The following is a 22171-nucleotide window of genomic DNA, read 5'->3' on the forward strand; positions in this document are numbered from 1 at the left end:
AAAAATATGAGAAATCCCAGCAATTTGTGCCAGGATTATCACAATGGAAGATTATTCATTCTAAAAAGTGAAGCAAACAGGTTAATACAGGTCAAACATCCCAAATCTGAAAATTTTTAAATGTTGACGTGAAGCTCAAAGGAAATGTTTATTGGAGCATTTTGGATTTCAGATTTTGGGATCGGGGATGCTCAACAGTAAGTATAATGCTTGAGTATAATATTTCAAAATCTGAAAAAAAATCCAAAAGCCGAAAACACATCTGGTTCTAAGCATTTCCGATAAGGGATATTCAACCTGTATCCAGCTAAACTGTTATTAAAATATAAGACATAACTGAGAATATCTCTTCCAAAACACATATTATCAAAATACAATTTAAATATGGCAAAGCATGAACAAAACCCTAATTCTGATATTGTGACTGAGAAGCACAACGAATTACAGAAATATCAATTTTAAAAGGTAAGAGATTTCAGTCCTATTGTAGTTACTCTGAAAGAAGTAATTCAACCTACACAGAACTTTAGCAAACAGAATTGTTTGTATTTCCTGGAAAATATTCAGCAATGTATTTGTTCCCTAAAATTGAAAGTTTTTTGGAGAGGAGGCGGGTAGAAAAGATAATCATTTTAATCAAATCTGCTAGAATGGGGCCAGGTGCAGTGGCTTATGCCTGTAATCCCAGCACTTTGGGAGGCCGAGGTGGGTGGATCACTTGTGGTCAGGAGTTTGAGGCCAGCCTGGCCAACATGGTGAAACCCCATTTCTACTAAAAACACAAAAATTATTAGCCGGGTGTGGTGGCGCATGCCTGTAATCCCAGCAACTGGGGAGGCTGAGGCAGGAGAATCATTTGAACCTGAGAGGCAGAGGTTGCAGTGAGCCCAGATTGAGCCACTGCACTATAGTCTGGGTGACAGAGTGAGATTTCCGTCTCAAAAAAATAATAATAAATAAAAATAAAAAAAATCTGCTAGAATGGAAAAAAGTCCTCACATTTATTGGTACATTAATTTGTTTAATTAGTAATATGTACTATTCTTTCATAACGTTCAACTAATATCCAGCAAGGAGTAAATCAGTACTTGTTTCATAGTCATTTGTTCTGCCTATTCCAGTCATCACCTTTCTCTTCCCCCAGTCTATGCGTTCCCATTGCACTCACAGTTTGTAAATGACATTTGTTTATAATAATAGTACCATTTATTGAGTGCTTTTTATGTACCTGATACCATGCCAAAGACTTTAAGTAAATTACCCCATTTAATTCTCATACTAACCAGATATATTTTACCTCTATCTATAGATGAGGTAACTAAGGTTTAGAGGTTAGGCAGTTCATAAGATTGTACAACTTAAATGGTGCAGCTGGAATTCTAGGCCCGGTCTGTCTGACTCTAAAGCCCCTGTATGTTCTCTACAGCATTTTGCTTCATTGTAACTTAATTGTATCTGGTCGACTAACATATGGGTGGAATGAATTCCAAATGTTCACTTTTAAGGTAACTTGGAACTAGAAAGGTATTTCCCTGAAGAGATAATGTGTAAATATGGCTGGGTTGTTAGCTGGCTGAGAAAAATCTACTTAAGCCCCAATGCAGCTGAACTACCTCAGTTTCTTATTGTAATGTGGAACAATGGAATCTCTCTCAGTAGAAAGCAGTCTGCAGAAAAGATTCCCCTTCCTTCTCATCTCAAAAAGAATTCCTTCCTCCTTTCTTTCCACTGCTCTAGTCAATGTCCTCAGTGGTAGAGGCAAGAGAGGCATCTGCTTCAGTGCCCAAAGCAGAGGTGGAAGGTTCCGTGGAAGCTCCTAAACCTGCTCCATGCTCTGGAGAGAGGGGAAGGAAAACAGGACCTCCACAGGAAAGTGGATAATAGGCTTGTTTCATGAACAATTAAGGTAGGGTGAGCAACAAGAACTCTGGGATGAGGCAGTGTGGGAGGAAAAGGAATCTCTACTGGCAGCAGGCTTTGTAGCTGCACCTTGGGGGCAATGTTCCCAGTTGGGGTCGTGTCTAAGAACCATGGTCTGTACCATCTTGCGCTGTATGCACTGTAAGTAACAGCATTCTCTGAGGGCCTGGGTCTGTTTGGTTTCCTAACTAACGTAAGCAGTTATATCATGTACTTCTTTTTCCTATTTCCAAAATACTCAGTAATAATAACTGATTGATAATTCTATTCTACAGAAGAATAATTATATTACTTTATAATTCTATTTTAATACTAAAGAACTCTTACATTAAAATCGGGCTAAAACCCAAATTTTGCCATTCATATTGACTATAAAGACATTTTATAATAACATCAAGTGAATTTTAAAAAGTCAGAAAAACACTGAGATTTTTCAAAAAGCCCATCACTTACTGAAACTAAATCTAAAGGTGTTTGTCCTTCCTGGTTTTTAAGAGTCGGGTCAGCTCCATGGGCTAGCAACAAAGCACAAAGCTGTGTTCGTCCCTTTTGGGCTGCTTCGTGCAAAGGTGTGAAAGCCCATTTGTCCGTGGCATTGACACATGCATTATACTTTATTAGTAGAGCTGCTACATCTACATGCTGTAAAAGAAAATACCCATTACAGTCTGAAATATTATTTTGTCACACTTTACTTTCTTAAGAAGAAACTAGTTATGTACCTACTTCCAGATTTTCAAACTTACTCTGGAAATGAAAAGAAAAACTCTTTCTCCCCAACATCACAACTTATGGGTAGCTGATTAAAAATTACAGTGGACATTTCAATAACTTGAGAAACTATCTAGAAAAGAGTTAAGAATTCTATTTAGCAGGAAACTAGACTAATATGACTTCAATAATTTCTAATTTATTCAAATGTTATAACTACTAAATGTCAATTTATAAAGCAGCAATCTTCCTCAATTATTCAAACTATACCATTGAAGATGGTCAATTTTGAATTTAACATTCAGGACTATGATAAGTCAGCAACAATGCATCTGAATCTGTACAGATTCCATCTATCCTGTTGGTGCCCCAGTGGATTTTCTGGGTACCAACAAATAAACACAATCACCATCATCTCACTGAAAATAAGAGACAGGTGTTAAGGCAGATAACAAAACAAACAACAATACGCCGCATATCACACAGCAAGCTTAGAACAGATTCAGAACCGAAATTTGGAAGTTATTTAACTTCTTTAGCTCTCCCACTTACTTCTCTGCAAAATGAGAACATCAAACTACATTCCATTTGAGCTGCAATACTGACTTTCACTTTAAAATTCCACAAATTTTTAAAGGTAACATGGAAGAACTTACCCCGTAAGATGCTGCATTATGTAAAGGAATAAGTCCTCCTTTGTCTTGGGCATTCACATCAGCTCCGTGTTGTAACAAATACTCTGCAACTTCTAAATTATTATAACCAGCTAATTTAGAAAAGAAGTACAATTACTTTACTTGTTTTTTCTTTTTTAGTCCTATGTCATAATACTTCCACTTGTTAATATAAAAAAGTCACTATATGTATACATACATATATATATATGTATTTATAAGGCATTGACATTACTGAAAACATAGAAAAGATTTTGTATAAATCTGAAATAGCTCATTGGACTCTATTAACAATTTACCTTCTGGAAAACATTTCCCCCTTGCCTTAAGTTGGAAGCTTTTTGTGTTATCGATTAGCTTTGTAGATTCCCAAAATTATATTGACCAATTTGCTTGTATCTTTCCTATGAAAACCTTCCTACCAAAGTCTCTGCCTTCATGGGTGTTACATACCACTTCTTGAACTCAGGTACATGGGTCTCAGAGGCTGCAAGTCAAAGGTCTGCAATCACATACAAGTCAAACCAGAGTGGGTCTCAGAGTCCTCTTCCCCAGAAGGCCACAAGAGCATGCTTTTTAGCTAGAGAGAACTCAGAGGTACACATCTCTGCAAGTCTAGTAGAGGAACTTAGGTGCTGTTAAAGCCATGAAATAAAACTCATTTCTATTATAGTTTTTATCCTTTTGCTAAAGGATTTAAAGCAAAAGAATTTAAAAAGATCACGTAAAGAAGAATACAATTATAAAACTGCCATAAAATACTACATTAATCTGAAAGTCTTTCTAGGTCTCAAGGTATGGTATTTAACACTGCAGAAGTGGACAGAAATATTTTGTGCATACAAATTGTTTGTGACTTACAAAGACAACTTGGACACAGTAATGTTAAGTGTTCTAGATAAGCTACAATAAAGTTTTAAAAGCTAACATAAATATGCACAGCACAACTTCCAATCAGAGGTCAAGTCATATTTTGTCTTGCACGGACTAGAAACTCCTGATAGCCAGTGGAAGTAAAGCTTTTCTTACCATGTTAGCATTTGTGGCTTCCAAAATACTTGAAAGACACATAGAGTATTGGTTTCTTTGGATAGTGAGGTCTCAACTTACATGAAGTGAGAATTTAAAGGTAAAAATCATGTATAACACCAAGTTATAATACAAGATTGAAATGAACATAATAGGTTTCCATCTCCCACATTACACAAAATGGCAGAAATTTTGCATTATTTTTTGCTCTTTATGCCATGTTTAAATCATGTATATTTAGACAAACTTGTATGAGTCTACTGTGCCTATGATGGCACTCCACTGAGGTATTAGCTATAGCTCAGTGATTTTAATGATTTCCTAACATCTGTAATGCAGCTGAGAAAGCTGTACTGAAACCACAATATATTGTATATTTGCACTGAAAACAAAGGTACACTGTGCCAGTTTTATGAGTGAAAACTTAAAACAAATGTTACGAAATGAATTGTACCCTGCAAAATTCTTATGTTGAAGCCCTAACCCCAGTACCTTAGAATATGACTCTATTTAGAGACAGAGCCTTTAAAGAGCTAAAAAAGTTAAAATGAGCCCATTAGGGTGGGCTCTAATCTAATCTGACTGGTTTCCTTAAAAGTAGAGACTAGGACATATATAGAAAGAGACACCATGTTCCATGGGAGGACACACTGAGAAGGTAGACAGCTGCAAGCCAAGAGGTGGTTTCAGAAGAAACCAACTCTGCCAACACCTTGAACTTGGACTCCTAGCCTCCAGAACTGTGAGAAAACAAATTTCTGTTGTTTAAGCCACCCGGTCTTTGGTATTTTGTTATGAGAACTCTCACAAACCAAAACAACAAATAACTTTGGTGAGAGGCTTATGTAACTTCTGAGAGAGATTTTTTTTTTTCCTGCTTGTGCTTAGCAGCTATCATCAGGAAGAATAGAAAGCTTTAGCTTCCTATAAAGAAGGCTGGCTCAAGTAGGCATATTTTTCAAAACTTGTTTACCAAAGGTGATACCAATAAAATGATGACCTGGAATAATGATTCCCAAAGTACATGGGGACTGGCAGAGCCTACTTCAATTGTTCTTACTGAATGTAACATCCTAGTAATAAAGTGAACTCGAACTCAGCTAATAGCTTCAAGTACAGTTGTCCTGTACAAATATACTAAAGAGTATAATGGTGGCATTAGAAGATAACTTGATTTGAATTTTTATTTTATTTTTTATTTTTTGAGACAGGGTCTCACTCGGTTGCCCAGGCTGGAGTACAGTGGCACAACCAAGGCTCATTGCATCCGTGACCTCCTGGGCTCAATCTTCCCACCTCAGCCTCCTGAATAGCTGGGACTACAGGTGCACACCACCACTCCTGGCTAATTTTTGTAATTTTTTATAGAGGTGCGGTTTTGCCATGTTGCCCAGGCTGCTCTCAAACTCCTGGGCTCAAGCAATCCTCCTGCCTTGGCCTCATAAAGTGTTGGGATTACAAGGGTGAGCCACCGTGCTTGGCCTGATTTGAATTTTTAAAGTTTAGTTACATAAAATATTTTACCTGGGTAAAATGAATCTCAGATATTACCAGCCTAAATCTGTGAAACTTCATTCACTTACCTGCTAAATGTAAAGGTGTTGAGTGTCTGCCTTGGGTATCACGGCAATTTACATTATCAGGAGAAGACAACTTCTTCACTCTGGCTAAACAACCCTTCTTAGCAGCATCTAGCAAAGCTGCATCTCCTCTAAGCAGATCTTGAATATCTGTATCTCCATCTTTAACAAGATCCAAAGGAGTATTTCCATCCCTGTTTTTTTTTGTAGGGTCTGCACCATGCTAGGCATGTGAAAAACAGAAAAAATGGGGGAAATGGCTTAAATGTGCCGTTGGTCAATGAGAAAATAGTCAATGTAACTATACCAAAGAAAAACTAAATTTATATTGAGACTCTACCTTAAAGGTTAACATCACTGTTACTAATGTTTACTTTACACACAGAATTAATATAAAAAAGAATACAGAGGCAGTTAAATATTACTGGATTTTTCTAATGTATTAATGTAGTCAAAATTTTAAACTACATTCAAAATAAAGTCATATTTCATTAAAAATTAACTTTCATGTTATACTATTTTTACTTTTCATGAACATTTAAATAAAGTACAAATCTCTGTATTCTTGTTACTGTAAAATATCTACTGGTATCTGTACTGAACCAGTATCATCCATTTTATCAACGCTAAATAAATCTGGCTTGTAAGTAAATAATTCATCAAATATTTTTAGGTTAAAGTACTAAAGAGAAAAACTAAAAATAATAAGAGAACTATCACATGATAGTTGGCTCTAGACAAAAATAACTCTAGGTGCTAGTAAACATACTTGTGGATTAAAATATAAAATAATGTTTATGATATTTATTCTAAAATCTAGGTACAGAATTAGGTAACATTGCTTCCCATCGCTTACTAGTTTAAGTTTGTACTAGAATTATTTAGAAAACCATAAACATATTCTATGTAATTCATACTGTTTACAGTTAAGTATTTAAATATACCTGGAGCAGAAGTTTGCAAATTTCATATTTTCCTTTTGCTGCTGCTTCATGTAAAGGTGTAAATTTCCATAAATCAGCTACATTAACTACTGCTCCATGTTTAACAAGAAGTTCTGCAACTTCATAATGTCCATAAGAACATGCATTATGCAAAGGTACAAGGCCTCTGAAAAGTAATAAATGAACAATAATGTCACAGAAGAACATGTTTTAATTTAAATAATTACATATAACTGATGAAAGATAATTCTTGAACTACGTAAGGAATTATACTGATTATACTTTGTAGAACCTAAATCTATTTAAGGCAGAAGTAAGTTCTTTTTTGGTGAGTCAGGGGAGAACATTTAAAAAATGTTTTAAATGCAGAGACTATAACATTCATCCGTATATGCAACATCTAGAATTGTATATTTTTAATAAAAAATAACTTCAAGACAAACTGGAAGAATTCAAAAACCCTCCATGAAAACTGAAAAATTTACTACATTAAAAGTCAGTATCACACTAATGTTGTAATCTCCTTGGCCATTATAAAATTCCCAGGCATTTTGCCAGTAAAGTCTTTATATGAATGCTAACCATATAAAATCTTAATTGAAATTAAGAAGCTCTATTTAATATTTAGGCCAGTGTTAGGAAACAGGCTTCCTTGAAAAATACTTCCAGGTTTTTCTAAAAAGGTCAAGTAAAAGTAAGGAAGAGAGTCCATAACAATCGTTGGCATTTACCCTTTATCTTTAGCATGCACATCAGCTCCATGCTGTAGCAGATATTCCACCACGGACACTCTGTTATACCCAGCTGCAAAATGAAGTGGTGTAGACTGACGCCCTTCAATGTCTCTGCAGTTGACACTCTGAACAGTACACAGTTTCTGAAGGACAAAACACAACATACATGATACTACATCTACATATTCTTATTTCTTGTTTCAAGTCATTTAGTAGGAATTTTCAGTGTCTGACTTATTTTCTTGTCTCATTAAATCAGTATTCTCAGAATCTATTTAGTATTCTTATTTCATCTTGTCATTTACTGGGAATCCCTCCGGTCCTCTCATCTATGTCTTTTTTGTGTGTCTTATTATTTTTTTGAGACAGAGTCTCACTCTCTTGCCCAGGCTGGGGTGCAGTGGCGCAATCTCAGTTCACTGCAACCTCTGTTTCCTGGGTTCAAGCAATTCTCCTGCCTCAGCCTCCCGAGTAGCAGGGACTACAGGCACATGCCAGCACACCTGGCTAATTTTTATATTTTTAGTGAGATGGGGTTTCACCATGTTGGCCAGGCTGGTCTCGAACTCCTGGCCTCAAGGCATCCTCCCACCTTGGCCTTCCAAATGCTAGGATTACAAGTGTGAGCCACCATGCCTGGCCTCACGTATGCCTTTATATTCTACTTTTTCTAAAGCTCAAGGGTAAATGTTATCATTACCGCTACTGTGTGTGTGTGTGTATATATATATATATATATATATACACACACACACACACAGGTAAAGTAAGTGCCAATCATCAGCAAGTGTAACTTGCATTTTGTGGCAAATATACATAGATGTACATGAGATTACGGTAGTACCAGCATTACCAAGGAGCTTATTAAGAATTCAGAATCTCAGATCTCTATCTACTGAGTCAGAATTTGCCCTTTAACAAGATCCCTAGGTAATATATAAACACATTAAAGTTTGAAAAGTACTCCTTTAGAGCAGTGGTTCTCAAACTTTAATGTGCATTGGGTCCAACCCTCAAATTTTCAGTGTAACTGGTGTGGAGCCTAAAAATCTCCACTTCTAACAAGTTCTTGGGTGATGCTGATGCTGGTGGTTCAGTAACCATACCACTCTATATGGAATGAAATAACTAATAGAGTGCTGATGGTTAGGCTGAATGTGGTGGCTCACGCCTGTAATCACAGTACTTTGGGAGGCTGAGGCGGGCAGATCGCTCGAGGTCAGGAGTTCGAAATCAGTCTGGCCAACATGGAAAAACCCTGTCTCTACTACTTGGGAGGGTGAAGCAGGAGAATCGCTTGAACCTGGGAGGCGGAGGTTGCAGTGAGCTGAGATCGTGCCACTGCACTCCAGCGTGGGTGACCAACCCAGACTCCATCTCCAAAAAAGAAAAAAGAAAAAAAAATGCTGATGGTTTATACAGTCCTGAGGAGAATTAAGAAAACAGTTAATTTTCTGTGTTCTTTGGTTCAGATGAGGAAGTGTAGTTATGAAAAGTATGAAAGTCTGGGGAAGAAAAGCAACATAGATAATAAATCAGAGTGCTTAAAGAGTCAAAAGAATATATCCATCTTAGGCCGGGGACGGTGGCTCATGCCTGTAATCCCAGCACTTTGGGAGGCCAGGCGGGTGGATCACCTGAGGTCAGGAGTTCGAGACCAGCCTGGCCAACATGGTGAAACCGTCTCTACTAAAAATACAAAAAATTATCTGGGCGTGGTGGCGGGTGCCTGTAATGCCAGCTACTCGGGAGGCTGAGGCAAGAGAATCGCTTGAACCCGGGAGGTGGAGGTTGCTATGAGCCGAGATCATACAATTGCACTCCAGCCTGGGCAACAAGAGTGAAAACTCCATCTCAAACAAACAAACAAAAAGAATATATCCATGTTAGTAAAAACTCTTTCCCCCTTTTTACTATCCTACTCCCAAAGTGGGGATAACCTAAGCTCAATAAAATAAAGGAGCCTGCTATCAGTGGGTTTACCTCAAGGGGTTTAATCATTGTCCTGGTTAAAAGCTCTTCTGTGCTTCCCAAATAAGAGCTGGCTAGATATACAGATTCAGGGCCCCATTCAAGAGATGGTATTTCAGTGGGTCTCAAGTCAGGTCCCTAGAAATGACTATTTTTAACATGTGTACCAGGTGCTGCTTGGTTTGGTAGTTATCACAGGCCATTCTACTCTTTACCTGTCAGTTTCATTTTGCCCACTCTGAGACAGGTTTTCTAATAGCATGTGTCGAATAAAGTATCCAGCCTGGTGGATTATCAGTAAACAAACACAACTGAGCACAATAGTTAAGTGTTCATTAGGTAATACGCAGATGTTCTTGTCCCAGTGATTCGTACAGAGCCATCTGTCTGGAGGTAGATAAGAAGAATGGCTGATGGAGATAAATGTCCATCAAGTGATTTTAAAAGCAGAGGGGAGGGAAGAAAGCCTGATGCCTAGCACAGGTTTTCCTGAATCCAATGGTATTATTGTGTTCTCTAAGTCCACTTCCTGCCCTCCAACTTCATCTCCTCTTTATCTATTCCCTCCTCTGGACTCCCTCTATCTTTACAAAAACAAAGTTTAGTCTTTAATATGTTTACTAAATATAGTTTTATGTTCTTTAATATATGTAAGAGAATGAGCATTTACAATTCTGTATCTCTCCCTGCCCACAAACACCAAAAAAAAAAAAAAAAAAAAAATCAGCTAATTGCTTTCAACTTAATTTTTATGTCTCCTGAAAAGAAAAAATCAGTTCACAACCTTTTAACTCAAGTGATTTGTATTTCCACAAGTCAGTAGTAATAGAAACAAAATCCTCCTTTCAATATCCTATTAGCCTCCTACTTAAGGGAATGAGAATAATGAAGATCAAAATAAAAACATGTCAAATAATAAAACTGCATGATAGTTGCATTTTTCTGTGAGAAATGAATTTAAAAAACAAATCTGAAGTTATCTGAGATGTCTATACTGTCTCAGCCTCCCAAGTACCTGGGATTACAGGTGCATGCCACTATGCCCGGCTAATTTTTATGTCTTTAGTAGAGACGGGTTTTTGCCATGCTGGCCAGGCTGGTCTCAAACTCCTAACCTCAGGTGATCCACCCCCCTCAGCCTCACAAAGTGCTGGGATTACAGACAGGCGTGAGCCACTGCACCCAATTTTACATACATATTTCTACAGTAAGAGTCAAAACAGTAAGAAGGGTTACTCTGGGGAAGACTCTTGTCGGAGAAACGGGTAAGAGATGAAGTTGCAAGCCCTGGGAAAGAGAAGTGGCAACATTGTATTTATTACTATACTAAGCCCTGGATCCCTAGAGGTAGAGGGGGCAAAGAAATGAAGAAATCAGAAGAAATCTATAGACAGAAGTGATACACTGCTTTTTCCCCTTTCTTATGTGTCATATGTAAATAGTAATATAAAATAATTTGATAAACTTTATTCTGTTAAAGGGACAAATGAATAGGTTCTTCAAGCAAAACCCATTTGGTATTACCTGAATTTATTTATATTTGTGAATGTAATATTCACTGGGATGCATGGGAAAGTGAAGTCTTTTTCTTTCATTACTTAAGGCTACTCATTTGTAGAGAACAATTAAGATTGTATTATTGACCTTTTAAGGCAAGGCACATACAAAGAAACCAGGCTCTTCATTGTAACAGTACAGATTAAATAACAATGTCAAAATAAAAACCCAAAGTTAACAGAAACATAACATTGTATCTTACTTTTACAGTTTCGACATCTCCAGCCTTTGCAGCTTCCAGCAATTGTCTGTCTGCCTCTGAATTACCTAATGAGATACCCTCTAAAAAAGAGAGAGAGAGAAAGAGTGACTAACCTCTATTTGGAAGATGGAACCAAGCTTTACGGAAGGCATCTCATCAGAAAAAGTTCTTTTACAATTTGGTAGATTATGTACGAAATCTCCATGGTAGTAAGGGGGTGAGGGTTAGGGAGGGAAAAATAAGATTCTCTTAAAACTCTTTGAAATACAACACATATAAGCAAAATATGTAAATGTGTATAATGATTACAAAATGTGACGTAAGCAATATAAAGGAACATAAAGGAGATGACTAAAGATGGCCTGCTCTATAAGCAAGCCATTGGAATGGTGCAAAAGTATTAAATTAAGAGAGCAAACAGAAATCTAACTGTGTGGTTCTGTCATTAATTAGCTATCTGAACTGGAGCAAGTCACTGGAACTTCCTGGGCCTCAGATTTTTTTAGTTCTGAAGACATAAGGTAGACTAGTAGAAATGTAACATCATTTCCAGGTCTGAAATTCTATGTTTATAGCTCATTTAAACTGTCAGAAAAGGAAAACATCTACCTTGCACCTTAGAACAAAATAAACTCCAGATGGATTAAAGACGTAAGTATGAAAAACCTTAAAAACACTATAAGAAAACGGGAATATTTTCATAACATGGAATAAAAAAGCTTCTTGGAGCAGTACATCAAAAGCAGCATCGAAAAAAGAAAATTGGTATTTGGAAAAATATGTCAGGTAATAACAGCATTAAACACGAATAAAATAGGAAAAAACCAAACTGTAACATGCATCTTTAAAGAGAATATATTTGAGGCTACATGAGCCAAGATAACGCCATTGCACCCTAGTCTGGGCAACAAGAGTGAAACTCCGTCTCAAAAAAAAAAATTATACATATATATATGTTATATATATATATGGTGTTCTTATGAAAGGAGTACTTTGAAACGCTTGAACAAACGAGCTAAAGACATGAACAAGAAATTCACACATACACAAAAGAGACATGGTTGGCTGGGCGTGGTGGCTCATGCCTGTAATCCCAGCACTTTGGGAGGCCAAGGCAGACAGATTACTTGAGGTCAGGAGTTGGAGACCAGACTGGGCAACATGGTAAAACCCTGTAACTACTAAAAATACAAAAGTTAGGTGCACGCCTGTAATCTCAGCTACTCAGGAGGGTGAGGCATGAGAATCACTTGAACCTGGGAGGCAGATGTTGCAGTGAGCCAAGATCGCAGCACTGCACTCCAGCCTGGGTGACAGAGTGAGACTCCACCTCAAAAATAAATAAATAAAAGAAAAATTAAAAAAAAAAAAAAAAAAAAAAAAAAGAAAGGCCGGGCATGGTGGCTCATGCCTGTAATCCTAGCACTTTGGGAGGCCGAGGCAGGGGGATCACAAGGTCAGGAGTTCGAGACCAGTCTGGCCAACATAGTGAAAATCCGTCTCTACTAAAAATACAAAAAATTAGCTGGGTGCGGTGTGTGCACCTGTAATCCCAGCTACTTGGGAGGCTGAGGCAGGAGAACCATGTGAACCCAGGAGGCAGAGGTTGCAGTGAGCTGAGATTGCACCATTGCACTCCAGCCCGGGCGACAGTGCGAGACCCCGTCTGGAAAAAAAAAAAAGAAAAAAAGAAAAAAAGAGAAATGGGCAATAAACACATTAAAATTATGTTCAAACTTACTCATAATCAGAAATGCAAATTAAAATATCATTTTTTTCCATCTGCTAGTAGGCAGAGAGGAAATGGAGAGCTACACTGATGAGACTTTTATAGTTAGCATTAAAATCTATTACTTCTGTAATTCACACATGCATATTCACTAAAGGAAAATATTAAGAATTGTAATATCTAGTGCTGATAGAAAACAGGTGCTTTCATATATTCTGGCTGTAAAATGCTAAATACCAGCTTTCTATTAATAGAAGATAATTTGACAATTATATGCTACCCTTTGACCTGGAAATTCCACTTCAGTAATTTATTGTAAGAAACTAGTTGCAAAGGCAAGTAAAAAGCTGTATGTAATGGTACTTAGTATAAAACTGACAAGACTTTACATTCTATCACTAGCCAACTGAATAGGACCAGTGTTATTACCCCAAAAACTGACAACAAAATGAATGTGTGATGTATGGGGGAAGTAATGGGGATCTTGAAAACAGTCTTGTAAGTTCACAGTTTTGGCAGATTCCAGGAGGTTGTACCAATCTGCTTTCATCTGTTCAAGCAGTGTTTCTTAAAACGTGGTTCCCAGAATAAAGGCATAAAGATCATCAAGTATTTACTGTTAAAGACAGAAAAGCTTAATCTATTACATTTTTCTCATCTGAGCTTTCAGATGTCAAAGCTACTGCATTAAATTTCTAATAAAAGTAGAGATGTAGACAAAAATACTTTAAAATTTATGGGACCAGATATCTGGGCTGAAATGTTTCATCTATGCCAAGTGTGTAGATACTTGATCTAAATCTTTTAAGATGTAATGAATATGAGTGTATTCAGTTGTTAAATGTTTCAATAAGCCAAATAGTTGGCTACCTTATACAAATTCTACCTGCCTTGAATATGTAGGATCTAAAAATTCCTTTCTTTAAAAATAAATAGCCATCATTTTATCTTACTCTTAAAACTTTCTCGATAAAAACTTGAAAGCCATCTAAGAATGGCTTAAGAAACTGGGCAGAAAATGCTACTGGAACAAAAATCATAATTATCACTTAATGACATTTGGGGACTGAGGATATTCAGCTGATTAAAAGTATAATAACCTAAGAAGAAATAACCAAAAATTCTCAATTTTTCTTATTACCAACTCCTACCTATAACACCTGATATGTGAAAAATTTTTAAAGGTTAATTAAAAAAATTAATTTCATGGAAGCATATAATACCTTGGAGGAGTTGCTGTACATTTTCATTTCCCATCTGTAAAGCAGTAAAGCCCTGAAGGGATATAATGTTAGGATCACACCCATAGCTCAAGAGTAGGCGGCAGGTTTGTAGATGACCACAATAAGCAGCTCTGTGTAGGGAAGTCTGACCAAGATTATCCAGAGCATTAACCTTAACAATGCAGAAAAAATGGAAATTAGCCTTCCAATGCAAAATTTAAAACCATACAATCAGGTATTTAACACTTTTTACTACTTTTAGTCTCAATTCTTTTATGAGGCCTATTATCCAATGCCAAAGCAAGTATTTTTGCCCAAATCTAGAGAATAAATTTACCAAGTCATGAAGGCTATCATCAGAAGGAAGACTCAATTTTGGGTTAAATGTGAGATGCTCAATAGTAGTTGTGTTTATCATTAAAGCATTCACAGATATTTAGAGCTAGACATTGCCTAAGAAAGTCGAACTCATGTATTTTTACGGATCTCTAAAGTGTAGAAATGTAAAGCTTAACCCCAAGATAGACAATAGTAACAAAACCAAAGATAAATTAGCATTAAAATGCTTATTTCTATTGGCTTAATCTTCTCCCTTATTACGTAAAATATATAGATACACATACTATGGAATAGTCACACAGTGGAATACTCAGCAATAAAAATGAACTACTGATACATAGACGAATCTCCAAAACATTATACAATGTGAGAAAAGCCTTACACAAAAGCGTACATTTTATATGATTCCATGTATGTCAAGGCCTAGAACGCACTCTTATGTCAGAAAAAATAAAATGGTTATCTGTCAAAAGTGGAGATTGCCTGGGACTGTGCATTACTTCTGCCATGAGATAATGTTCTATATCTCTACAGTTTTGGTTACACAGCTGTATGTACTAGTCAAAATTCAGCAAATATCCATTTAAAATCTCTGCATTTCACTGCAAATTTTACACCTAAAGAAAACCTGTAAACAAAGATTAAACTCTAGTTGATGTGCATGTGAAAGTATTTAGGAGGAATAGTCTGCAGATTACTTTGAAATGTATGAAAAAATAAGATATATTGGTGGATGGAGGAAAAAATGGAAAGATATGTAATACAACACTATAGTAAAATGTTAGTAATAGAATCTAAGTGGTAGGCAGGTATTTTCTGCAAAATTCTTTCTACTTGGTTGTACCTTTGAAATTTTTCACAATACAAAGAATCACCTGTAAGACTCCACCAACCTTATCCCTACCTCCCTGCTATGGAAATAATTCTTCAACATAGCTATGAAATTAAGTTCCTCAGTAATAAATCCTGTGGACACTAGTGTGTTTTGAGACATTGACCAATTCATATTCACGGAATCAGATAACATGTGAATGTGAATATAATCAAGACCTCAATGAACCTAAAACTAGAATATGAATAGCTAGTCTCCATGCTTACAGGGCCTGAAAAATTGATTTAAAATGCTCAGGACAATCAAACTATTTATTCACATACCCTAACTCGCCAAAATGTGAAAAATATCCACTTAAAAAAAAACTATTTGGATACCACTTTGTGTTAGGATTAGGGTGACCACTTGTTCTGGTTTGCCTAGGACTTTCCTGGTTTTAGCACTGAAAGTCCTGTGTTCCCAGAAAAAACATCCAGCCCTGGACAAAACTGGATGGTTGGTCACCCTAGTCAAGATTGTTTCATTGAGTGTCACAACTCTAATTCAATATGCATCCAGATATTCTTCAAGTAATGTACCACAAGTATGAAAACAGCAATCAACAAACAGTTATAGAACAGAGAGACAAGATATGCCAAGCAGTCAAGCAGAAATAAACTTTATTTTATTCAATAATTTACAATAGGAAAGATCAAGATTATACATTATCAAGAATTCCCCCAAATCAAAGAGAAATTAAGACACAGAGAGGCAACACAAAAAGAAACTGGAGAACTCTAAATAGTTCCTTGAATGAATGGAAACTCAAGAAAGGACAGGTAAGAATAAACTATCCTGCAAATTTCATTTATGGAAGGGCTTCAGGGCCATCTAAGGAGAAGAGTGTCTATTCTTCTTCTCCCTTCATCTACAGCATATCTATTCTTTCTCTGTTACAGAGTATACTGAATTTCAACTAAAGATTTTATTTGAAGTAGGCAAGGATCTGTGGCTAAAAACTGTAAAAATTGCTGAATTAGGTGACTACTGTCATCTCTTCCAATCTGAGATGCTGTGTATATCTTTTACTGAGTAGTACTTTTAAAAGTTCCTGGGTAAGAGATGATTTCTAGCCTTGAAGAAAGCATATTTGGTGAATAAAATGCTTTGTGCACAAATGCCAACTAAAGAACAGTAACTTATCAACATGGGGAGCTATTATGTTTTTAGTCAAATTATTTAAATAATATATTTCCTTCCGTTCGAGTCCTTTGGCTTAGTTACAGAAATAAGAGGGTAAAACAAAAAACAAACAAACAAAAAAAAGTGGTGGTTGGGGTAAATAACAGAAGTTATCATGACAACCAAGAATTAGAAGATATGGATTAGAAAAGATGATAGGTCAGAAAAGTCCTTAAGAATAACTTTGACCTGTGGGCTGTGGTTAAAAGGAATGGAGGAGGGAGGACATACAGGAATAATATGTATCTGAATAAACCCATAGATGTTCTAGCAAAAATTAGATATAGAAAAGGTTACCTGCAGGACAATTCTTAAGCATAGATTATAAGGAAAAAAAAGTAATACTTATGAGAAAGTAAATAGTTTAGGAAGTCAGGCATTTCACCTGCTAAATAAAAAATAACTCATTGGATCACCAAAGATTACCAAAAAGGAAGTATACCTTTGCTTCATGTTTCACCACTACTTCAACAACATCATTATGAGCTTTCTCAGATGCCACGTGCAGAGGAGTCAAGAATCTTAAAGAGAAAAAGCCAGACAGTGAACATATTTTCCAAAAGACTAAAATCTCAATAATATTTAATCATTAAATGTATACTTACTCTTTAGTCTTTTCATTGATGTTTGCTCCTTTTCTTAGCAACAGTTCACATATTTGCTTTCTTTTGGGATATGGAGATGCAGCAGCACAATGCTAAATAATTTAAATTGCAGCATTAATCAAGGACTATACATAATTGGTTTTAAGAACATTCATGTTTCCAATCAAGAACAATCAAGTAGTTATTTAATCTTTTTGTTTTACTTTTGACGCAACTTTGCTCTTGACTTTTGATTGAATTGCAACAATTACCAAATTCTGGCAGGACCTGAAAATCCTACCTTAAATATTCCAATCAAACTTTACAGTTGTCCTGTATCTTTGAAAAAGCTACCATTGGTTGATGAAAACCTTAATGTGACCAATATCCTTTTCAAAACTGTTTTGAAGTAGCATTGTGTTTATGCAATATTTTAAAGGTTAAGAAAACACCCTTGCAAAGGTTGAAGTTTCTTTACATGAAGAAATAACAGAATATAGCTGGGCGCAGTGGCTCACGCCTGTAATCCCAGCACTTTGGGAGGCCGAGGCAGGCGGGTCACCTGAGGTCAGGAGTTCAAGACCAGCCTGGCCAACATGGTGAAACCCTCCTCTACTAAAAATACAAAAATCAGCCGGTCGTGGTGGCACGCGCCTGTAATCCCAGCTTCTTGGGAGGCTGAGACAGGAAAATCACTTGAACCTGGGAGGTGGAGGGGGTTGCAGTGAGCTAAGATCATGCCACTGCATTCTAGCCTGGGCAACAGAGCAAGTCTCTATCTCAAAAAAAAAAAAAAAAAAAAAGGAAATAACAGAACACTCATCAGCTCTGGATTCTGTTTGGTAATAGCACCGATACAGCTGATAAGCTGAGCAGTATTTATATCTCTCTCAACTAGTTGCTTCGGCAGAATAAGGAGCATGCATTATCTCTTTGTAAAATCAGTGGTGGAAAATGATATAATCTGGAGTTTGAGGCTGCAGCATCTCTGTCTATGATGTATCCAGGAGGAAAGGAGACAGGAAGTAGAGATTTGCCAGTTATAAGCCTAAGCCTAATATCTGCACAATAGGTGTTCAATAATGTCTGAATGATACATGACTAAACCAATGTATATATTTCGGTTAAGTTAAAACCGAAACCTGAAAACCTATAGAATAAAAGTTCTGGGTAATTTTTCAGCTAAGTTGCTCTATACATCTAAAAATACAGTACACATGAAATTTGTTCTTTGATTTTAACCTGTTGTTAATCATAAAGCTTATCAGATCCTCATGACTTTGCTGCAGATCCATTCTTTGATGTTGCTGTCACCAAAATCGTTCCTTTACCCTAAATAAAACCAATTCTAATTGGAGAACATAGTTCCTTTGGTAGGTTAAGGGTAATCATCCCAGGACATCTATCATGAGAGCACAGAGACCGGACACGGTTTTTTAAAGACTTTTTTTTTTTTTAATCACATCCATCTCAAATTACACCCTACTCCTCTGCACCACCATGGAGCAGGGCCTATAAATCTCTGGGAACCTGTAAGAAACTGCTACTGCACCATAACTACTCACCAACACAACTCCTAGTGTGTTTTAAGGTTAATTACAAAAACGAGTTGCTTAACAGTAGTTACGACCAGAATTTTCCATGTCAGTCTTTCCATGTTTCTTTGCACAGTTTTAATGCTGTTGTGGTTTTAATTTCGTACTAGCATTTCTTATTAGTCTATAGCTTTGCTATTTTTTAAATTTAGATGTTTCTTACAAGCAGTAAAAACGTCCAAAATACTTTATAGGTAGGTTTCTACATAAATTTCATAGTTTACATTATGACATAAGGAAGAAAACTTCTCATAAAAGGTATTAGGTAAGTAAGGCTACCATCAGTTAAATCTGCTTCTACACACATTAACTTACTTATCTTCTCTTACCCGAAGCACATTCTGCAACTCATACAACAGGATTTACTTTCTTCCTTTTAAATTTCTACCTTTAAGTTTTTTTCTACCTTTAAATTTTAAGGTAGCCCCTGATTTTACCATTCCCTCTCTTATCTTTTATCATGTATCCCTATTAGCTCCCATTCTTTTCTGTTTTTCCTTAGACTTCTCTACTCACATCTACTTTGTCATAGCTCCACAGTTATTATTACCTCTATCAGGGAAGTAACCTCTAAAATACTTTATTCACATTCTATATCTAATTTTGAAGAAGGAAGGGACTACACCAAGTGTTTTCATCTGGATGGTGGTATTTATTTTATTTTTCATTATTTTCATTGGGTTCCAAATTTTCTAACCTAAGCATTCATTTTTATAGCCCCTAAAAAGCATTCATTTTTATAGCCCCTATATGTATCACTTATGATAATAAGAGCATTACATATAATATATGCCAGAATCTGAATAAATTTTTTTTTTCTGAAGATTCTCGAACTGATAATAGCATTGCCCTCTGCAGGGTGAGGTTGTCTATTTTTTGGCACTGTTTAAATTTTTACAATATTTGTATAGGCAGTAATTTTTTAAAACTGCAGACTCAAAAAAATGCTAGTTCTAAAAGTAGGATATTATGATTAGTTTAGCATGTTCTTGGTTACTGTATTTTAAAAACTTAATCTGAAACATTACCAATGCTGTTTCATGTGTTTGAGGATGCTTGAAATTCACCATTTCCAGAGAGAGATGTTTTTTGATTCGAGTAACATCAGCTTCTCGTGCAGCTTGCAGCAACGAGTGGCCTTTAAATTCATCTAGATGAAGAAAAAGCATTTACATCTATAACGAGATCAAATTGAAAAGGCTTATCTAAAAGACATCTAGTATTTTCCTTGAAATTATTTTCAAAATAATCTTCCAAAATAGCCAGATTGAGGCTCTAAAGATATTCTCCAAATTTAACCCCTGAAAACAGACAGTGGTATTCCAGTTCCCCAAAGTTATGGTGCAATTGTATAGACATATGGCCTCAAGAGTATACACAGGTTTAGCCCACGGCAGATTCATGGTCTGTTCTAATTCATAATTCTCTTTGGGATATCTGGAGTACTACAATATATTCCTAGACTGGAGAGGTTTTAGAATATTTCAAGCACAAAATTTTTCCCAGTAAAGAAATAGTGATCTCTACACTGACATCATAGCTGTAGCAGACAGTGTTGCTCATACCATCAGGGAACTGGGAACTAGACAAGTTGGATATTTGCAAAAGCCACCTATGACGATGAAAAAATAAAACAGGTTTTCCTTAAGATTCTCTTTTACTCATCAGACTTATGGAACTACCATTCATTCTTTATTATTCCAGGATAATACAAATCTAATATAAGTTGCTTCTTTGTATGCACTAATACCATATCCAAACTAGATGGTTATTTCTCACTACATCTACTTCAGCTATAGACAGAAAACCAAAGAAAGACCTTGGCCCAGGTGCCAACGAATATCAGATGTTAAGATCTGGAGACTGTTTACAAGATGGCGATCTTATGAAGCTTTAACTTCACAAATTCATAAGCTTCATAGATTAAACAGAAAAGTCATATCAAAGATGAAAACAAATCAAATGCTTTCATTTCAAAGGCATACCATCTAATAAGTCTAATACAGTACATATAAAAAGCATATAACTTGACTTGAAAAAATTAATACAAACATATTTTCTTTTCATAGCCTCTTAAGTAGAAACTTCCAAACTATTAAATATGCTAAACAACAGCAGATACCCATGGCTAAGAAAAATATTCTATTATTTAAACATTTCTAAAAACAAACAGGAAAGAAAAAATGTTCAGTTTATTGATATAATATCCTACCTGAACATTCATAATTTTATACTCACATGCTAATCTTTCTTTTAACTGTGGTGTGGGAGCCAAGTCTATAGCACTTTTATTGTGACAATTGAGCAGTGTTGGGTCTGCACCATAACTTAAGAGAAGAGAACATACTTCAACCCTGTTCTTAGAAGCTGCCTCATGAAGAGGAGTGAATTGCCACAAGTCCATTGCATTTACACAGGCACCATGCTGGAGAGCAAAAAGCATATATTTAATGTTCAATTTTTAAAAAAATTCAGAATTATTCATACTGTGTAATTTAACATCATTCATGCTAAAATAGGTTATGTTTCCAAAGTTCACTTTTTAAGCCAATTATTTCAGAATTAGTATACATTTTTCCCAATGGAAAAAACAGTAGCTGACTGCTAGCCCTACCAACAAGGGTCTACTTAACTTTTCTACTTTTAAGAACAGTTAAGAATGAAGCTTTAGATTTAACCTGCATCTTTTCCAAGAACGAATGCTCCTCCTGCGGTATAGCTGACATACAGTGAAACACACAACTTTGATGAATTCTGACAAATGTATATATCTGTGATACCATCATCCAAATCAAGATACAAGACACTTTCATTACCCCAGAATTTTTCCTCATGCTCCTTTTACAGACAATTCCTGCCCCCATTCTGGCCACATGTTAGATATATCTGTTCTTCAATTTCATAAAAACAGAAGAATATAAATTTCTAATGTATATACTTCTTTGTCTAGATTCTTTCATACATATAAGGTTGCTGAGATTCATTCATGTTGTTGCACAGGTAGTTCATTTTCATTGTTGAGGAGTATTTCACAGTATACATATATCATAATTTGCTTATTTATCATCCTGTTAATGGAGATTTGGACTGTTTCTAGTTGGCTGGTTGAGTATCTCTAATCTGAAAACCTGAAATGCAAAATACTCCAAAATCCAAAACTTTTGAATACCGACATGACGACACAAGTGGAAAATTCCACACCTAACCTTATGCACACAAACTTAATTCATGCACAAAATTTATTAAAAATGTTATATAAAATTATCTTCAGGCTATGTGTATAAGGTGTATATGAAACATAAGTGAATTTCATGTGTAGACTTGGG

At 35.9% G+C, this 22171-nt stretch overlaps 1 protein-coding gene across 4 annotated transcripts in view; it reads right to left on the minus strand.

Moving 5' to 3' along the window:
* Positions 1–22171, minus strand: part of TNKS2 (tankyrase 2) — a 64704-nt gene that overhangs the window by 16810 nt on the left and 25723 nt on the right. For 3 of the 4 annotated variants that reach the window (XM_030809268.1, XM_030809269.1, XM_030809270.1), the window contains 11 exons: positions 21084–21270; positions 19874–19995; positions 17272–17363; positions 17109–17187; positions 14275–14446; positions 11436–11521; positions 7590–7735; positions 6859–7024; positions 5918–6137; positions 3288–3397; positions 2374–2562 (listed from right to left, as the gene is read on the minus strand). In XM_030809268.1, coding sequence (XP_030665128.1) covers positions 2374–2562; positions 3288–3397; positions 5918–6137; positions 6859–7024; positions 7590–7735; positions 11436–11521; positions 14275–14446; positions 17109–17187; positions 17272–17363; positions 19874–19995; positions 21084–21270 — 1569 coding nt within the window. Of the gene's footprint in view, positions 1–2373; positions 2563–3287; positions 3398–5917; positions 6138–6858; positions 7025–7589; positions 7736–11322; positions 11403–11435; positions 11522–14274; positions 14447–17108; positions 17188–17271; positions 17364–19873; positions 19996–21083; positions 21271–22171 lie in introns of all 4 variants that reach the window. The other variant, XM_003255217.4, reaches the window with a different exon arrangement.

The sequence above is a fragment of the Nomascus leucogenys genome, chromosome 3 (assembly GCF_006542625.1).
Source record: "Nomascus leucogenys isolate Asia chromosome 3, Asia_NLE_v1, whole genome shotgun sequence".
Lineage (NCBI taxonomy): Eukaryota > Metazoa > Chordata > Mammalia > Primates > Hylobatidae > Nomascus > Nomascus leucogenys.